General features: G+C 58.7%; 1 protein-coding gene and 1 long non-coding RNA gene across 3 annotated transcripts in view; one reads left to right on the top strand and one right to left on the bottom strand.

The window, feature by feature from the left end:
• The window catches only part of LRP8 (LDL receptor related protein 8), a 71,542-nt gene that overhangs the window by 16,727 nt on the left and 36,583 nt on the right, over positions 1-18,232 (bottom strand). The window contains exons 4-11 of the mRNA XM_054721189.1: positions 11,301-11,429; positions 7,671-8,048; positions 6,718-6,840; positions 5,842-5,964; positions 3,936-3,974; positions 2,625-2,744; positions 2,425-2,550; positions 542-716 (exon numbers count right to left, since the gene is read on the bottom strand). Coding sequence (XP_054577164.1) covers positions 542-716; positions 2,425-2,550; positions 2,625-2,744; positions 3,936-3,974; positions 5,842-5,964; positions 6,718-6,840; positions 7,671-8,048; positions 11,301-11,429 — 1,213 coding nt within the window. The remainder of the gene's footprint in view (positions 1-541; positions 717-2,424; positions 2,551-2,624; positions 2,745-3,935; positions 3,975-5,841; positions 5,965-6,717; positions 6,841-7,670; positions 8,049-11,300; positions 11,430-18,232) is intronic.
• On the top strand, positions 186-12,870 carry LOC129150281 (uncharacterized). 2 transcript variants are annotated; one of them, XR_008557022.1, is made up of 3 exons: positions 186-304; positions 9,712-9,928; positions 12,740-12,870. It is a non-coding gene; the product is annotated as an uncharacterized LOC129150281 (long non-coding RNA). The 2 variants fall into 2 exon arrangements; XR_008557021.1 differs by lacking the exon at positions 12,740-12,870 and adding an exon at positions 10,609-10,661.

Here is an 18,232-nt window from a genome sequence, read left to right as displayed (position 1 = left end):
GACACGGTGAAGGGCCGGACTGGGGGTGCTGCATCGGGAAGGTTTCCTGAGCCCCTGATTGGGTCAGAGGCCTCCTCTGTAACCCCCCTCATGACTCACGATCATCACAATGGATGCCACTGCACTGTGAGTGGGTTCTCCAGGCATCTGCGTCATCTTTGAGTCCTCAGGATCCAACACACAGACCTGTGAGCTGCTTTGAAAGTCCACACCAAAGGCAGGGATTTCTTCCTTTCTGCTCTGACTGAACATTCCCTGGGTCTTGCATGCCCTATTAGGCCGCCGGGGGGCAGTCAAAGCCCAGGTGTGTGGAGCTCACAGATGCTCTCCCAATGGAGCCACAGCCTAAGGCCAGGCCAGGGGGGGGTGTGTGTGGGGGGGGGGAGGGGTGAAGGGGTCCTGCAGTTCCATAGCCACCGTGATTCTGTGTCTCTTCCTAAGCCCCAACTCAGTCCTGGAGAATTCCAGGAGCTGAAAGGGCACAGAGGCCACCCTTCCGCTCTGCCTCTGGCAGCTCCGCCCCCCAAGCCTGGCTGCTCACCTGTAGATCTTGCGGTAAGAGAGGTCACACCAGTAGATACGATTGGTGGCCACTTCGACGTCTAGCGCCACGACGTTCTTGAGCATGGGGATGAGGCGTGAGTAGTCCCGCTTCACCAGGTCTATCCTCCGCACCTCGTGCCGGTTGGTGAAGATCAGGGACGGGCTCCTGCCAGCTGCCATGCAGAGAGGTGGAGAGAGAAAGGGTCAGGGCAAGAGGTGAGGAAGGGGAGACCAAGGCTCTGCCCCTGGTTTGCTGGGCGATGCCTCATTTTCCCGCAGGAAGGTGACAAGTCCTACCTCACAGGGTAAAGGAGCAAATGAAACAATTGTTACAAAAAGCATAAGATGCAAACGTACCACACATAACAGAAGGATTTTTCCTCTTTTTATTAGATGCAAATTCCCACAATCCTCCCCATGTCCTCCTCAGGCTGGCACTGAGCGTGACCCCACGCTCCCTGCCTAGCCTCATCACTCGCCTCTCCAGCACACCTTAATTCCAACCTCCAGACCACCTATCGTTACTCAGCCACCACGGAGCTTTGCTGCCTCGGGGCCTTTGCTTAAGTTGTCCCTCTACCTAGAATGCACCTCTCCCCAGAAACTACCACCTCCTTTGCTCAGGGCCCCACTGCGATAGTTCAAGAGGGGCAATCGGAGCATTAAGCATTTTTCAAAGATGACTGAGGATCCAGTACGGAGGACAGACGCGGGAGCTGGGGTGAGACTGGAGGGAGGAGGAGGTTAGAGGGAGGAGATTCAGGGAGGTCATTGTGAGTCTTTAGTTTATGTGGAGTGTATTTGGGGACATAAGAGATAAGGCTGCAGAGGTTGGCAGGGGCCAGACCATGAAGCGTCCTATCAGCTGGGCGAAGAATTTGCACTTTATTCTGAGCCAATAGCAGGGCTGGGATGTGTGCAATATATGACACAGATTATGCATGTGTGTACACAAAACCCATTTATGGACTAAAGATTAGATTTCAGGAAGGTCATCAGTGACCTAGACGTTCCTGGCTACTGCCTAGGGAGGGCACACCATGTCCCTCATCTACTCAAAACCCTCAGAAGCTTCCCCTGACTTAGAATGGAACCCAGCGTCACCCCTCGCTGGGAGGAGGAGACCTCTGTGATCTGCCCGAGTCGCCTCTGACTTCCTCCTGTTCTCCTTCTCCAGAGGCACTGGCTTCCTCACTGTTCTTTGAAACCAGGCATGCTTCTACCTCAGGGCCTTAGCACTTCTGTTCCTTCGCCTGTGGCTGTTCCTGCAGATAGATGCACGGCTCACTCCTTCACCGCACAGGCCACCTTCTCACGAAGGGGAGGGCCCCTGACCACTCTATCCGAAACGGCCAGCCACTGCCCTCCTGGACCTCCCCCTCCCCTCCCCTGCTTTATAGTCCTCCTAACCCTTATTACTTTCGGCCACGCACTGTATTTTATTTATTTATCTGCCTTCTTGTCTGTCTCACCCACTAGGATGTAAGTTCCACGAGGGCAGACAAGGATGTGTGTCTGTTTTGCTTACTGCTGAGCCTGGTGCCTACCACGTTAGGTGTCCCGTACAAAGGGCTGAATAAAATGAATGAATGCAGTTGGCTGAACTGACCGGTTAGGCCTGCACATGCCATGCTCTTTGCGTGGGCTGCCTGTGCTGTGTGTACAGTCTGCACGGCCCAGTTTGCCTGTATGTTGTTTCCGTGGGCGGTACCGGGTGGCTTTATGCAGTGTCTGGGTGGGTGCTGGTGTGCAGGGCAGCGTGTGATGTGTATGTACGCTCCTAGTACTGTGTGCGCACGCCCACTCCTCACCTACACGGAAACACACTGCTTCCTGCACCTCCTCAGAGCTCCCCTCCCCCACACCGCGGGGCGTCCATACCGACAGCCTTGCAGTTCTTGGTCAGCGTGTCCATCTCGTAGCCAGGGTGGCACTCGCACTTAAAGTAGCCCTTGTAATTGACACAGATCTGGCTGCAGGCGTCTGGGTCCTCGCACTCATCTATGTCTGTGGGGAGGAGCAGAGGTCAGGACTGGCAGGAGGCTCTGCCTCTGCCTGGGGGCGTGAGGGGAGGGTCTCACCGCCGCAGGTCTTCTGGTCCAGGAGCCGGTAGCCTGCTGGACAGGTGCACTCAAAGCCGATCTTGAGGTCATTGCAGATGTGGGAGCAGCCGCCGTTGTTGTGCAGACACTCATTCAGCCCTGGAAAGGGACACGGGCTCCTGAGGGTCCAGGAGCCCAGCCTGGGGTGGGGGCCAGATAGGGGAGGGCCAGGGCTGAAGCAGAGCCTCAGGGCAGCGGGACTCCCGAGGAGCCAGGATGCTCTGTGGCCTCACTGAACCTCAGCCTCGTAAGCCAGGTGACTGGGCAAGAGGTGGGTCAGAGAGGAGCGGTCCTTGCTCCAGGCCAGGCACACAGACAGGGACAGAGTGGAACCAGAACTCCGGTCCTTTGCCTCCCAGGCCAGGGCTCTCTGCCAGGCTGCGAGGCTGCCTAGGGTTTTTCCTTTCACAAACACGTTTCTTCCAGCTTTTCCTTCCTCATGGCCTCAGAGTGGGAGAGGCCTGCATGTGCTATGTCCAACCCTCAGGCTACCCCAGCAACCCCTTCTGAAACGCCCTCGCTTCAACCTCTGCAGCCTCAGCAGCCCCCCTCCCTCTGCGGGAACAAAGTCCTTCCTCGCAGGACCTCCTCTCTGTGGTTTCTGCTCCCGCTCCCAGCTCTGCGTGTGGGGCTGACCGGAGTCTAATGGCTCCCTCAGAAGCTCTGATCCCTACCAATCAGCTACCTTTCTCTGGATACAGCCCATTTGTCCATGTCCCGCTTGGACAGGGCCCAGAGCTAGCCCACCAAGCAGAAGTCTGAACAGTCTCCCCCGTTTTGAGCGTGTGGTTATCTAAGATCCCCGGGTCTTTCTCTATTCTGAGCGGTTGCTAAGTCAATGCCCTCCTACCATGAACTACGATGGATTTTTTCACCTCTCCTCCAGCCCCTGTTCTATTCCTACTCTTAGCCACAGGCCTGGTTCTGGGATTACCAACTCCTGCAAAGGATGAAGGGATGCCAGGAGGTCATCTGGTCATCCACGCCCTCACCACCTTCTGGCAGGGTCCCAGAGGAGGTCAGAGAGGCCAGGACCAAGGCTCGCAAGTTCTCACAGCATCTTCTGGGCTTTAGAATCACAGAAGGTTAATTCTGCCAGTCAAGGGAAGGTGCCACCCACCCCTCTGCCCTCCAGGCTCATGCACCACCACTCCAGCCAAGCCAAGCAGAGCTGAGCTGAGCCAGCCATGACCATGCAAACAGCTGGTTTGAGCTGCCTACCCCAGGCCATGCACAGCTGTGGTGCCCCACCTCCAGCCTAAGCCATGCTTGGGGAATGTTCCCCTTTACCCCTGGGCCTCCTCCTGTTTCCCTGAGATGCTGGCAGAGCTGAAAGAACAAGACCACAGCAACCCCATGACTGGGGGGCCTGGGAGTGACTCAACCAGGCCCAGCCCTGGGAGCCCAGCCCCTTTGCATGGGGCGAAGCCACGGTACCTTTGGGGTAATATCTCTGGAGCATCACCTCCAGGAATCTTGCTGTCACTCCAAGTCCTCCCTGACCTCTCCCACACCATAGTACTCCCTCAGCACCACCCATTCACTTGTTTACCCACTCACTCCCTGCCTCATTCATGCACCCACTCACTTCCTCTCTCCTTTTGCAGGTAGCAGCAACCCAACACTTGTATTTACAGGAGCCCCCTGATGCAATGGCAGGTGTAGGATGGCTTGGAAAGGGGGAACGGGAAAGCGCAGAGTCTTCCAGGGCTGAGGTGGTCAGGGTGAGAATGGGTAGCGGGCCCAGACCTTTCTGACCCTGCCCACCCGTCCCTGGAAAGCTAGCACCAAGGTGGAGGCTGGAGGGAAACCTCTGGGCCTTCCCAGTTCTATCTAGCCTGGAGGTGATTCTTCTGGGGGACTTGCGGGCAGGTGGGGGGCAGGTGCTGAGCAGCACGAGGTCCCCCATGGAAGGAAGGGCAGTGACACTTTCCCAGCACATGCACACACCTGTGCACACCGGCATGCACACACCTGCGCACACGGGCATGCACGCACACGCCAGCTTACGTGCAGAGGCAGACAGGCCCATGGGCTCCACAGACACACGCACACAGACGTGGGATCACACACAGAGTCCGTGATGCAATTCCCTTGCCTGACTCAGAGAAGGAGCCATGGATACAGACACTGGCCTCTCACCAGCACAGAGACACAAACACATGCGTACATACTTCTCTTTGGCGTGTCATGCAAAAGACGAGAGAGAAGAGAGTTTAGTGGGTTAGTAGTCCTTGGCTAGCTCCCAGGCTGGGCGGGGGTGGGGTGGGGCTGGGCTCAGTGGCTGCTGCTTCCCTATCCTCTTCTATCTTCTTCTGGGACTTTCCTTGGCAGGGCCTTGGAGGGGGTAGGGGGCTAGTCTGTCACCTGCAAGCTCAGGTGCAGGCTGTGACCTTCACCCAGCTACTCTTCCTTTCAAAATCCATTTTAAAATCTTCAACAGGGGCAGCAACATGCTGTTCCTATGGGGCTCCAGAGAATGAAGCTCTCTGAGCCCCCTGGAGGGAGGTGCTGGGTGACCATGGGCCTGCCAGGAAGGGAGGGAGGGAGGGCCTGGCCGAGGCTCTGTCCAAACCCCTGACCTCAGAAATGGTTTCTGCCTGTTCCCTGGGATGCCCACCCACCTGCAGCCCAGACTCCTGCTCTTTTCAGCCTGGGACACCCCAACCCCCCGACAGCTCTAGCCATCAGGACGCCCGCTCCTTCTGCTCCTCACTCTTGTCCAGCCTGTGAGTCTGGGTCCCAGGAAGTCTAAGCTCCTCGGGGCTCAGGATGATGCCACCCTCTGCTGCTGGTCCTGTCCTCCCTCACCCAGGCCTAGCCTGAGCCAGACGGACACCTGCCTGCTCTTCCCCACCTCGCCTCCGGCAGGTCAGCAGGGCAGAAACACTGAGTAAGAGAGAAGGTTCCAGAGTGAGCACACACTCAGAGGTCGGCATGTGGAAGGAGGAGAGGCTGGGTTTGTGAGAGGAAGCATGGCTATGAGCACCTGGGCCGGAAAGGAGAGGCCGTTCTATTTGTAGAGATGCAGAACGAGAGGCCCCAAAGCAGGCAGCTCCGTCAGAGGCCACAGGACAGTGGGGTCCAGAGAGAGGGCCAGAGAGGAAGGAGTGCCGGGGCGCGAGGGCCGTGGCCTGGCGCCAGGAGGGGCGTGGAGGGGGTTAGTCCAGCAGGTGGGTGCAGACAGGTACTGTACCACACTCTTTCAGAGGCTCATCCGACCAGTCCCGGCAGTCCCTCTGAGAATCACACACTTTCCCGCCGTCCACGCACTCGCCACTCTTACACTGAAATCTGCGGGGACCCTCACATGTGGACTCTGTTGGGCCAGACAAGAGAGTGGACAGCTCCCGTGAGGCCTTCGGCAGGGAGGGCTAGGCTGGGCCCAGGGCGGCGAGCAGCGCTCCAGCCCCAGCGTCTCCAGAGGGTGGCCCAGGACAGACAGCTGGGTGAAGGGCTGGTGGGAGCTCTGCTCACAGGGCAGGACCCCAGGGTGATCAGGATGCCCAGGCGTCATGTAGCTGGGCGGGGCTGGGGCTCTGTACCTGATATTGCAGTACCAGGGCCCAGGGAGGGGAAAGTGTCAGCTCAACAGACCCCGGGGCTGGACTGAGCATCCCCTGGGGGGACCTATGTCCAGGGGCCCTGGGTAGGGGAGGCTGCCTCACTGCCCACTTCCCCAGATGACCAGCAGGTCAGGGCCTCTACTTCTGCAGGGGGTGAGTGATGACCAGAAGAGCCATCTGAGGACGAAGGGGGCTCCCTGGGGAGGACAGCCTCTGCTCAGTCTGGGAACAAGTGAGGGAAGCCACCTGGAGACGTGGACCTGGACAAACGGTGGGGGCCGGGCTCCCTGCAGTGCCCTTTCATGCAGCCCTTAACAATCCAGTCCTGGTGCTACTAGGACCCCAGGGAGGGGAGCAGGGTGGTGTGGGGGCAGGTAACGCTCCGGGGGAAGGATGCATCTTGGGGACCAAGGGGCGGCAGCTTCGAGCTCTGCTCTCCCCGCTGGAGTTGGGAGGGCTCGGGGTTCTCGTGGAGGGTGCTGCCCCACTGCTTCGACCACACGCACCCTTTAGGCAGCCAGCTTCATCGCTCCCATCCGGACAGTCCTGCTCCTGGTTGCAGCGCTTGACTGCAGGGACACAGGCTCCATCCCCACACTGGAACTCGTCTCCACGGCAGGTCCCCAGGGCTGCCAGGACAGGCCAAGGGAAAGGGTCAGAGCCAGCGCCGTGTTGGGACAGCTCTCCTTCCCCGCCCCCCTCCCGGTCCACCCCTGGCCAGAACAGAACCAGTGGCTGAGCTTGGGGACCTTGAAGGACACCCGACCAAGGCACTTCCAGTGTACAGACGGGAGACTGAAGCTCAGAGAGGGGAAGGCCGCACCCAGGCTCACACAGCACTCTGGCCGGCAGAGCCAGGACTAAAACTCAGGTCTCCTGTTTCCCCCCTCCTGCCTCTCCCCGGGGCTGCCTCTCCAGCGGACACGTGGGGCCTTCTTTCTGGTTTTGGTGCTCATCCCTTAATGACTCCATCCCTTCAGCCGACCCTTTCTGAGCACCCAGTGTGTGCCCTCGCCGTGCCAGGCATGAGCACCCAGAGGCTACTGAGAGCTTCCCCATCCCCTAGGCCTAGGACACTGGGGTGCGGAGGCAGCTTGTGGAATACAGCGGCAGCACAACAGCGTGGAGTGTCATAGAGGAGGCAGCTGGGGGACCCGTGGGAGGCCAGGGGAGAGACCCAGCTCAGCTGGGAGGATTCCGGGGAGCAGGCCCAGCAGGTAGGAGGGTGGCGGAGCTCCTGAGGGTACCCACTGCCTGGGACGGCAAAGGGCAGGTGGGGGGGAGGTGTGATAGGGGGAGCATCATCCAAGGACACCGGTACCCTGAAGACCCTTGACCTCAGGAGTTAGACCTGAGCTCCGCAGCTTAGGAGCCACGTGAACTCCAGCTCGGCCTGCGCCCGCCACCGTGGAGCGGGCGGCCGCGCATCCCAGGGGGCTGGGCGGAGGAGGGCGCTTACGGCAGTCGGCCTCGTCGGACTGGTCCTTGCAGTCGCGGTCGCCGTCGCAGCGCCAGCCCAGGTGCACGCACTCGCCGCTGCGGCAGGCGAAGTGGGCGGCGGCGCAGGCGGCGGGCGCGGTCGCGTTCCCCGGGCGCGCGCGGCCGCAGAGCTCGGCCGCCTCGTCCGAGAGGTCCCGGCAGTCGAACTGGCGGTCGCAGACCCAGCGCTCGGGGACGCAGGCGCTGCCGTCGGCGCAGCGGAACTCGCGGGGCCCGCAGGCCGGGTCGGCGCAGCCGCGCTCGTCGCTGCCGTCGCCGCAGTCGTCGTCGCCGTCGCACACGAACACGGCGGCCAGGCACGAGCGGTTGCCGCACTGGAACTCGTGCGGGGCGCACACTGCGCGGGGACAGAGAGCCGGTCGGCCCGCCGAACCCCATCCCCGGAGGCCCGGCCGCTGGTCCTGCTGCAGGGGCCTGGCCCTCACCTCTGGGCCAGAATGAGCCCTGCTGGGGGCTGAGTGGTGGACATGCCGCCGGGGACAGCAGAGGGGGCCTCCAATCCAGGCACTGAGCGCGGGAGGGGGGTGGGGGGCACCTTGGGAACACACTCCCCCTCCCTGAGCCTCACTGCCCGCTGGACGGTGGCGCTAGGAGGGTCCCTAAGGCTGCAGAGCGCCACCTGCAGGCCTCTGTGAGGCTCCTGGGAAATGTGTGTAACCTGACGCCGACCCTTCCCGGGAACTGGGTCTGGGCCGTGTCCTTACAGCACAGCTCAGCAGCTCAGGTCCCCCTCCACCCGCCCATGGCCGGTACTGCACCATCTACGTCTCCTGGCCTGGCCCCCAAGGCCACGAGCACCGAGCCCCTGCCCGGTGCCATGACCTCCTTCACTCTAGCACGCACCCTGCTTTAATCATGTTGGACCAGTGGTCGGCAAACTCATTAGTCAACAGAGCCAAATATCAACAGTACGACGATTGAAATTTCTTTTGAGAGCCAAATTTTTTAAACTTAAACTATATAGGTAGGTACATTGTTATTAACTTAATTAGGGTACGTGGTATTTTGTGGAAGAGCCACACTCAAGGGGCCAAAGAGCCGCATGTGGCTCGCGAGCCGCGGTTTGCCGACCACTGTCAGACCATGTGCACACGTTCCACCTCTGGGCCTTGGCTCCAGCTGTTGCATCTGCTGGTATATACGTTGCCCACCCCTGTCTCTACACTTTACAGTGATGGGCTCTCATCCGACGAGGGCCCCAGTTCCACCTCTTTCCTAACACACTTCCTGCTCCCCTGCTCCGGAAGCCTCCCTCCTGCTCTCCTGCGGCGCCGTTCACATCACGCTCAGGTGTCCGGCTCCCACATCCTTCTCCATCGGCCCCAGGACCACACCTTGCATGGCATGGCACTGGCTCTGAGATCAGCCCAGCATGGTGCTGAGGGCCTGGCACAGGGCTCCCTGCAGTGGGTGGGTGTGTTGTGAATGGGTGAGAGGGCTCATTTAGGCATGTGCAGTAGTTAAGGGCAAAGGTCACCGGCCCTGCCTGGGGTCCTGGGCTTTCCCTCTCTGGTGGGCTGCTCTGAGCTGAGAGGCTGGGAGGGCCTTAGAGATCACCAGCCCAACTTCCAGGTTACAGATGGGGAAACTAAGGCCCAGAGAGGGGGAGCCTCAGGGTCACCCTGTCCAGGGTGACAAGGGAGACAGAGCTCGGGTTTGGGGCTCTTCCTTCCTACTCTGGTTTTCTCCTGGAGTGTAAGCTGTTGCCAGAGCGGCGACCTCCTCGCCTCCTTCATTCCTTACACAGAGGCCAAGAACAAGCGTGGGGGCTGAGGTGGGGCTTGGCTGTGGCCGCAGGTAACGAGGAGGTGGTAGCACCAGATCACTCCACATGGGGGCGCCAAGAGCCTGCTTTTATTTTCTGATGGAAAAATTTTTTTCATTGTTACTGACTATAAAATAGAACAATGCCTTCACTTTCACAATGTAGGCAGCTCAGGTCACATGTTGCTGACAGTTCTGTCAAGTTTCTGACAGAAGCATTTTTTTCCCCTTCTCAGCTTTTGGGATGTTGGGGCTTCGGCGGGAAAAGCACAGATCACCCTGTGGTGTCTGCCCCTCAAGATGATGCTGATGCCTCGATGAGCTGCACTCCTTCCTGTCCAGACAGCGTGTACATGCCCAGGAGCGAGGACTCACTTTGTTCAGAGTTCTGGGAGGAAGTACTCCTCTGTACTGAATTCTCTCCAACGTGTTGAAGCTGACGGCTACTTTAAGGTCTGTATTCTCAGGCCTATGCTCAGAGACCCACTCACAGCATCCACAAATGGCAGAAACTCTGAGGGACCGGAGCGGGGAGCATTCTTTTTCCCTTTCCCAGGTTGGGAGCTGTAGCAGAGAAGCCCCCTAAAACCATCTAACCCCCCTATCTGCTACGGTTAACAGAACTTCCCTGCTACAGCACGTCAGGTCCTGGTTAGAGCTATTCCCACCCCTGCAAGAGTGGCTGACGGCCTTTATGACCGAGGAAGCACCCGATTATGGGGAGTGAGAAGGGGGATAGGATTCTCATGGGCGGCGAGGCCCCACAAGGAAGAACAGAGCCAGTGCCATCATGGGGGCTGTGGCACTGCTGGCCCCAGTCGGGATCTTCCCCCATACCCAGATGCCTCCTGCTTCAGACACATCCGAACTCCACACGTAGACTCTCAGAGAGCGGCGACTCAGAGGCCCCCAGAGGACAGGGCATGTCCCCTGCGCCAGGGAGGATGGATAAGATGCAAATACAGAGGCTGGTGTAGGGAGTGGGGTGGAAGGCAGTGGGTACATGCCTGGCGAAAGCTCCCGAGTGACCGCCCAGCCTCACAGCCTGGTTATCGACAGCCGGTCTGTCTCCCCCATTAATCATGAGTCCCCAGAGGGAGGACTGTGTAGGACCCGCCTCTTGTCCCTTCCAGAGCCTGGCTCGGGCCTTGCACACAGTAGGAGCCCATCAAATGGGAACCAGCGAGGCCCAGCCACGCTCCCCACTGGCCTAGGACCTGCTGGCCTGCTCGCTGGGATGGAGATAATCCTGTGTGTGAAGCTCAGTGAGGTGGAACTGTCCCAGTGACCACTTCCATCTGTCCCTGCCGAGGCCGCCGGCAATGTCTTCTCTGCCCTGTGACGTGGCGCTCGAATCTGAGATTTCAGCAACAGTCCTTCACACCTCGGGAATCTGTCCTCTCCCCACCCCTGCCCCGCACACTACCGGTGCCCCGGCCCAGGCCGCCGCCATTTCTTGCTACAGTCCCATCTGTTCTCCCTGTCCTTGCTCGGGGACCGGCAGAGACATGGAATGGATGAGCAAATGTCAGGCATGGTAAAAAAAACTCATGGGCTTTGCTGTCCAGACCTGAATTTGAATCTCAGTTCCATCACTCAGCCTTGAGTACTTTTCCTCACTTGTCTGAGCCTCAGTTTCCTCACCCATAACATGGGAATGATCATGACTGCTTGTGAGGTGGTTGTGAGGATGAAAGAAAACAGTGTCTCCAAAGTGCCTGGCCATCACTCGTGTCCGGATCATCACCCCCTCCTCCCACCGACCACGCCCCCGGGGGCTGCCTGGCCCTGCTGCGCAGACCCTAGGGATCCGACCCCGACTCACAGGTGGCACAGCCAGCCTCGTCCGCTCCGCTCTCGCAGTCCTTCTCCCCGTCGCAGCGCCACGAGGCGGGCACACACTTGTGGCTGGTGGGTCCGCAGCTCAGCTTCTCTTCAGGACACACCTGCTTGGCTGTGGAGACAGACACATGTGCCTGGGTTGGCCAAGGAGGACACAGGGCCCCGTGCCAACCAGTCCCATTGCTTGGCCCCAGCCATCTGGCCCGAGGCCCTGGGAATCCACCACAGCCTTCCTGTCTCATGTGTCTGGTTTCTTCATCTGAGAAGCCCTGTCTGTCCTGAAGACTTTCTGAATCCTGTATCCGACGCCACCACTGCCCTACCTAATTCCGTTTCATGCCCCCCTCGTCCCTGGCGCTCCAGCCTCCTGGATCTGGCCAACTCCTGCCTACTTTGATGGCCCCACGTCCCCTCCGTCCAAACCTCCCCTTTAAGCTCCAGCAACATGGAGCTGCCATGCCCTGCATGTGTCTCTGCCATTTCCCAGCTGTGTCCTTGGGCAAGACATGCCCCATTTGGGTCTCAGTTTGCCTTCCAGATTAGTGATTCATTGGTCCAAACTTATAGATCTGAAGGGTTCACCAAGGTCTCCACAGCCCACCCCCCTCCCCACCTCCCCTTACAACTCACCCCCTCCAACTCACTCTCCCGGCAATGGTGGGAGCCGCTGCTGAGAGCAGCCGCCTGTGGCAGGGCCCAGCGGGACCACACAGCTATAATTACTGCAGCTGCAATCAGAGACTGACTCAATCAGGGGCCCGAAGCCCCAGGCTTGATTCTCAATTTGGAAGAAAGAATGAGAACCCTGATCGGGGCTAGGGATGGCGTTCATCCTGAGCATCTCAGGATGACCCGTGGGGCAGACCCGGCCAAGGCAGACGCCTCTGAGACCCCAGCGGCTGGCTCCTGAACACAATGGTCTCTAGAATGTGCCAGGCATAGTCTTCGTCTTCACAAAAACTCAGCAGGGGGAGGATTATCCTGTGGCACAGACATCAAGGGCATGGGCTGTGGAGCCTGGCTGCCTGGGTTCAAATCCCAGCTCGGTCGCTCACTGGCTAGCTACCTTAGCCAATCATCCTTATCTCTATGCCATTAACGTGGGGATAATACTATTCCTCACCACAGAGGATGGTTATGAGGACTAAGCTAATGTCTGGGAAGAACTTAGGACTGGAACGCCCAGCCCAGTGTGCACTGATGACACTGATCCACAGGTAACCGAGGAGGACTGGTTTATCCTCTCGGCCAGTATCTACCGAGCACTGCTCTGCACCAGACATGGTGGTAATCACACAGCTGGTTAGGCACGGAGTGAGGACTCGGAGCCAGCTGCGTCTGGCGCCTGCAGCCGGACAGTCCACTGCCCTGGAAAGCAGTGGGTTACTGTTGCCTGACCCTCACTCTTCTCTCTGATCTCAGACTAGTTCGTGCTCTTCTTACTTCCACAAGGGATGGAGAAAAGGGCACAGACAAGATGGGGTGTCTGAGTCCTGGCCTCCAAACACTGCTATACCATGAGAGGGGAGTTCCTTGGTCCCCAGTATGGACCCCAAAGTTATCCCTGGGACTACATTTCATGGAATACAAGGCAACCCATCGGGAATACAGGATTCATGTTACAGAAATTTCCCTTAACAAGTAACTGTTGTGTTGAGTCTGGGGCGGCCTTGGGGCTGCAGTGCAGGGTGGTGAGGGGCCTGGGAGTTGGGAGAGGGCGCCTCTATCACTAACACACTATGGACCTCAGTAAGCACTTCCCCTTTGGGGCCCCTCACAACACAGGGAGCTGGGGCGAGCAGCATTTCCCAGAGTCCTGACTAAGGGGTGAGGGGTGGCGGCTATTGCAAATGCCCCAGCCCATACTCGGCTGAATCCAGACTTCGAGGGCAGAGTCAGGAATCTGTATTTTAGCAAATCCCCCACCCCAGTGATCCCCACGCACCCCTTTGGAACCCCGCCCCCCAGGTTACCATTCTGCAAGTTCAGAAGATATAGGCTACTTCATCTCTTTTAAATTCACTCCCAGAAAAATGATAGCGATGTTCTATATGTTTGCAAGCCCGGAGAGAGCAATGGGATGGAGGAACAAGGCGACCGTGTATCCCTGAGCCAGGCCTCAGGAAGCCACCTCACGGGGGAGCTGGAAGGAAGCCATACCCTCAGCACTGAGCACCTGCAGTGTGTCGGCCTGCTCCACGCTGAGCATTTGACGCTCCCCCATCTCACTCTTACCCTCACCTGCCAGGGAAGCAGGCCCTGCAGGCTGTGAGCGTACACTCCAGGGGCACCATTCATAAAGACGGTCATGTCAGCATTGCCCCTGGAGTGGAGCGGGGTAGCGGTCCCTCATCCTATGTTGCAGATGAGGAAACGGAGGCTCCGAGAGACCAAGTCATGGCAAAAAGGCACAGCGGCGAGAGGCAGAGCCCTTCCCACCAAACCCGCAGGCTCCTGCGGGTGGAGAAGTGGCTCAGAACTAGCTCCAGACTCTGCCCCAAATCCCAGGCGGTGGACGGTCCCTCGACCACCCGCACCCCCTCTGGGGCTTGGTCCTGCAGACCCCAGCGCAGCAGGCAGCCGCTTGAACTTTTAGTGAATATTTATACAGTTAATTGCATAACCTTTCAGCAAGGACAATGATTAAACAACCCGTCCGCTTCCTTTCTTTATAATTAATAAGCCATTTGCTGTGTCCCTAAATAGACAGCTCTAATTATAGGCTCTCGAGGGTTCGGCAGCGCCTGACAGCAGCCCTCCTGCCCTCGGAGGGCCAAGGCGCCATGCTGGAACGCAGACTCCGGGGGTCTTGGCGGTCACATGGAGGAGCAGCCGTTAGAGCGACAGGAGACAGAGGTCCGAGAGGAGGGGAAAGGACCTGCTGAGGCTACGGGATGCTGGCTGTTCCGGCGGCCCGTCTCTCCCAGAACCTCCCTGTCTCTGTGTGACGTAGCTCTGCCCCCAAGCCAGACACGCACCGTGCTCTCCGGGCTCCGGGGCCAGGCCGCTCGCTGCAGGCCCTGGGAAGTGCAGAGTCTCCTGATGAGGGGGTGCCGTCATTACCTTCACCCTACGACGAGGAGAGCCAAGCCTGGGGAGGGTGAGTCGCTTGCTTAAAGTCGTGCAGCGAGGGGGCAGAGCTGGTCGTCCATCCCAGGACTCACCTCCAAACGCACTGCTTGACTTTGGTGCACTTAATCGCCACAAGAGAAAAGCAGGCCCCTTGGGTCCCTGCCCCTGTCAGTCTCCCCGGCATCCCGGGGTTGGAGAGGGTACTGAAGGAAGGAGGCTCGAGGGGCCTCAGCTCGGGCAGGGTCTGCAAGATGGCAGATGGCCGTCCGACGCCCACTTTCAGGAGGACCGAAGCCAGAGGCCTCGGCAGCATGCGGTCGGCGATAGAGCCTGGGCTTTGGGGTTCCTTCAGCAAATCGCTTAACCTCTGCACTCGGGCTCCTCTGGTCTGAAAACGGGGTTACACAGTCTTCTAGATTTGGTGGGTGGTTTAAACGGGGAGACACATGGAAATGCCTACTCTCAGAACCTGCAAGAAACTCTAAGCTCAAAAGAGAACGGCCCTTGTTTTAGTTCATAAAATGCAAATGCAAAGGGCTGGGAGGGCCCTGGTCTCACCCCTGGGGATGCACGTTATCATGGCCCACCACGGACAGCCCCCAGCCCCCAGCCCAGAACGCAGGTGTCTGTCTCTGCCTGTCTCTCTGAGACAGGTGCCTGAGGGAAGCCTTCAGCCTGCTGTTCAAGCATCCCCAGGTTCTGAGAGGCAGGAGCGAGGAACCCACCGTCTCAGACATCGGGAATCCTGCACAGCTGGCGAGGGCCCAACTGCACGCTGGAGGGGCTGGAGGCATTCATACATTCCCAGAGAATCTGCCCCAGAAATCCAAACCCATGGGTACTTTCTCTAATTCATAAGCTCACAAATTAATAAAAAGGGGAATGTCTGTTGGATAAGAGAATGAAAGTACTTGGCGGCTGCTTATTGAGCCAGCACGTCTGTGTGTCAGGTCACGTGCGGCTCAAGGGCGGCCGACCTCCAAGTGGGGATTGCCGGCTCCAAGGGGACCAGAGCTCAGGCCCTGGGAACTATCAGTGTCCAGCTGCTGCCTGTGCAGAAGGGGTGGTTACAGCAGCTCCTTCCCACGGGGGCAAAGTGCTAGTGAGCATATTCAGCGTTTATTATTACAGATAGGAAGGTACTCTTGGTTAATCAGTGAGGTCTGCTTCCAGGTGGGAAGGTTCTAAGATTCAGGCATAAAACCTCATTTTCAATAAGCAGCACCAAGAATTGCAACTCATTCACCTTGAACCAAACTCCCCACCTCCCACCCCTCCAGATGCCTGAAGGTGGGTCTGAGCCTTCCCCAATCAAGTGAGCTATAATTAGAGCTGAAATGCTACTTTCATTAGGCAAATGTCCCAGGCTTTCCTACTGTGACTCCTGGCTGTGTTTGATAGACAGGATCCAGAACCAGAGGAAAGAGAGCTGGGAGAAACCCCAGTTGTAGTGGAGGAATGCAGGGATGGGGGCTGCTCCCAGATCCCTTTCCCTTTTGATGCAACCCCCCTCACTTATACTATTCTAAGATTTTAAACTGGGGGATGTGAGGGAGAGGGCCTGAAGTAAAAATCCTATATAATAAAACCCTAATATGCAAATTGACCAACTGGCAGAACGACTGGTTGCTATGACACGCACTGACCACCAGGGGGCAGACGCTCAATGCAGGAGCTGCCCCTGGTGTTCAGTGCTCTCCCACAGGGGGAGCGCCACTTAGCTAGAAGCCAGCTCACACTTAGGAGCAGCAATGGCAGGGAGCGGGCCTAAGCTGCAGGCAGATATCCCCGAGGGGTCCCGAACTGTGAGAGGGCGCAGGCTGGGCTGAGGAGACCTCCCTGCCCCCCAGTGCACGAATGTCGTGCACCGGGCCTCTAGTATAATAATAAAAGTAACACTGCCATTACTGCAGCACTGACACTTTGTGTGCAGTTTTTCATTTGATTCTCACATCCCCTGTAAGGCAGATACCATTACCCCCATTTTAAAGATGAATAAGCTGAGGCCCAGGGAGATTGGGCAATTTGCCTGAGGCCTCACAGGTTAGAGGACCTGAACCCAAATATATCAAACACCATACTCACCACACTTTACTACTGCCTACAGTCTTTCTTTGAGGGGGCGGGGAGGGGGCTGAATCCTGGGAGCTGGCACAATCCCCAGAAACCTGGTAGGCTGTGAAGGTTGCTATGACAACACCAATTCAATGGGCAGCGGATTGGCTGTGGGGTTCTTGTTCAATCAGGAAGCCTGCTACCAGGTCCCCCAATGCTGCCTGACCCTCGAGGTCCCCTCCTGGCTCACCTCCTCCAGGCAGTCCTCCCCGCCCATAGGCCTTGTCCACCTCTGACCATGCAACTCTGCACCGGAAGTGGGGTCCTGGGCTCGTGTCCCAGCTGGGCACAGGCAAGGGAGAAAGAGTGTCTCAGAATCCTGAGTCTAGGAATCTTAGAATCATGGTCTTTGGAATTCTGGGATGTTAGGAACCAGGGCGCACAGAGGACCTCACAGTCATCACTGGGAGGACCCAGAGAGCTGGGCTCCTCCCTCCCGGGGTGCAGCCTTGGCTGCGCTCCCATGGGTGCTCTCTCAGGCCTCAGGGAGCCTGTGGAGCCCGTGGTCACGGGAGGCAGACCAGCCACGGACACCTGAGCGTCTGGGAAGCAAGGCCCTCCCCTGCTCTGGGCCGCCAATAACAGTGCCGCAGAGCTGGGGCGAAGCAGGCCCGGGGCGGGGAGGCAGCAAGTGCTGAAGGGGCAAAAGGGACAAAGACGGGGAATCGGGGCAGGGCAGGCGAGGGAGGGGCAGGCGAGGGAGGGGCAGGCAGCGCAGGGAGGCAGGACCCTGGCGGCAGGAGGAGGATGAAAAGGGACACCAACACAGAGAAATTGCTGCTCTCAGGCAGCAAGACCGATCCCCATAATAACGGTGATGCAGCTCCCGCCACCCCCTTTCTGCCCAGCGTCCAGGGCAACGGCTGGCTGGCGTGAGGGCCGGATGGCCCAGCTGGCTGACTGCAGCGGTGGAAACGCCCCCTGTGGCCACAACCCCCTCCCCACACGCACCCACGCACCGGGCTGCACTGGCTCTGCCCCTTGTTAGCTGGGCAGCCTTGGGCAGGGGGCGAACCCGTTCCAGCCTGTTTTCTTCTCTCCACACGGGCATCCATCCCACCCCCTTTCCCAGGTTGTCCTCAGGATGAGAGTCACAGTGGGTGTGGCTGGGCTTTGTTCCTTTTGAAGCTCAAGACAATGAGCCGGCTGCCCCCTGCCCAGGCACCCCCAGGGCAGCGCTGGGGCTGGCTACCTGCTGGGTGAGGAAAGGACCGGGCCTGGGGCAATGCAGGGAAGGCGGGCAAAAGGGAAGGGAGCTAGGGGGGCCCTGTCTTAGGCTGGGTTGCTCTTGCTCTCACTCTCTCTCTCCCTTTCTCTTTCTCTCACTCTGAGACTGGTAGCTCTGTTGCTAGGAGACAAGGAAACCCAGTTATCACTAGCTCAGCCCTCGATGGGACTAGATGGGACGCTGGCCTCCATTGTCCCTGCCTCCGCCTCTGGGACAACTGGGACCCCTAACAGGACGTGGGGCTGTGACTGCAGGTCCCCCCCAGCCCCACATCCTCCACATGGTTAACCTCCCCCCCACCCCCGCCCCCATCTTTTGTCTCAGGCTCACTCGGATGAAGCTCTGCCTCCAGGACCACTGGGTCCTTCCCCGCCCCCTTCTCATCTCCCTTTTTAATTTAACAAATGTCACAGAATGACCTGCCTGGTGTAAGTTTGCTTTGAGGATTAGAGCCTGGAAAAGAAATCACCGAGAGACAAAGCCCTGAGTGTGGGGCAGGC

The sequence above is a fragment of the Eptesicus fuscus genome, chromosome 9 (assembly GCF_027574615.1).
Source record: "Eptesicus fuscus isolate TK198812 chromosome 9, DD_ASM_mEF_20220401, whole genome shotgun sequence".
NCBI classification, from domain to species: domain Eukaryota; kingdom Metazoa; phylum Chordata; class Mammalia; order Chiroptera; family Vespertilionidae; genus Eptesicus; species Eptesicus fuscus.
This window is presented reverse-complemented; position numbering and strand designations above follow the sequence as displayed.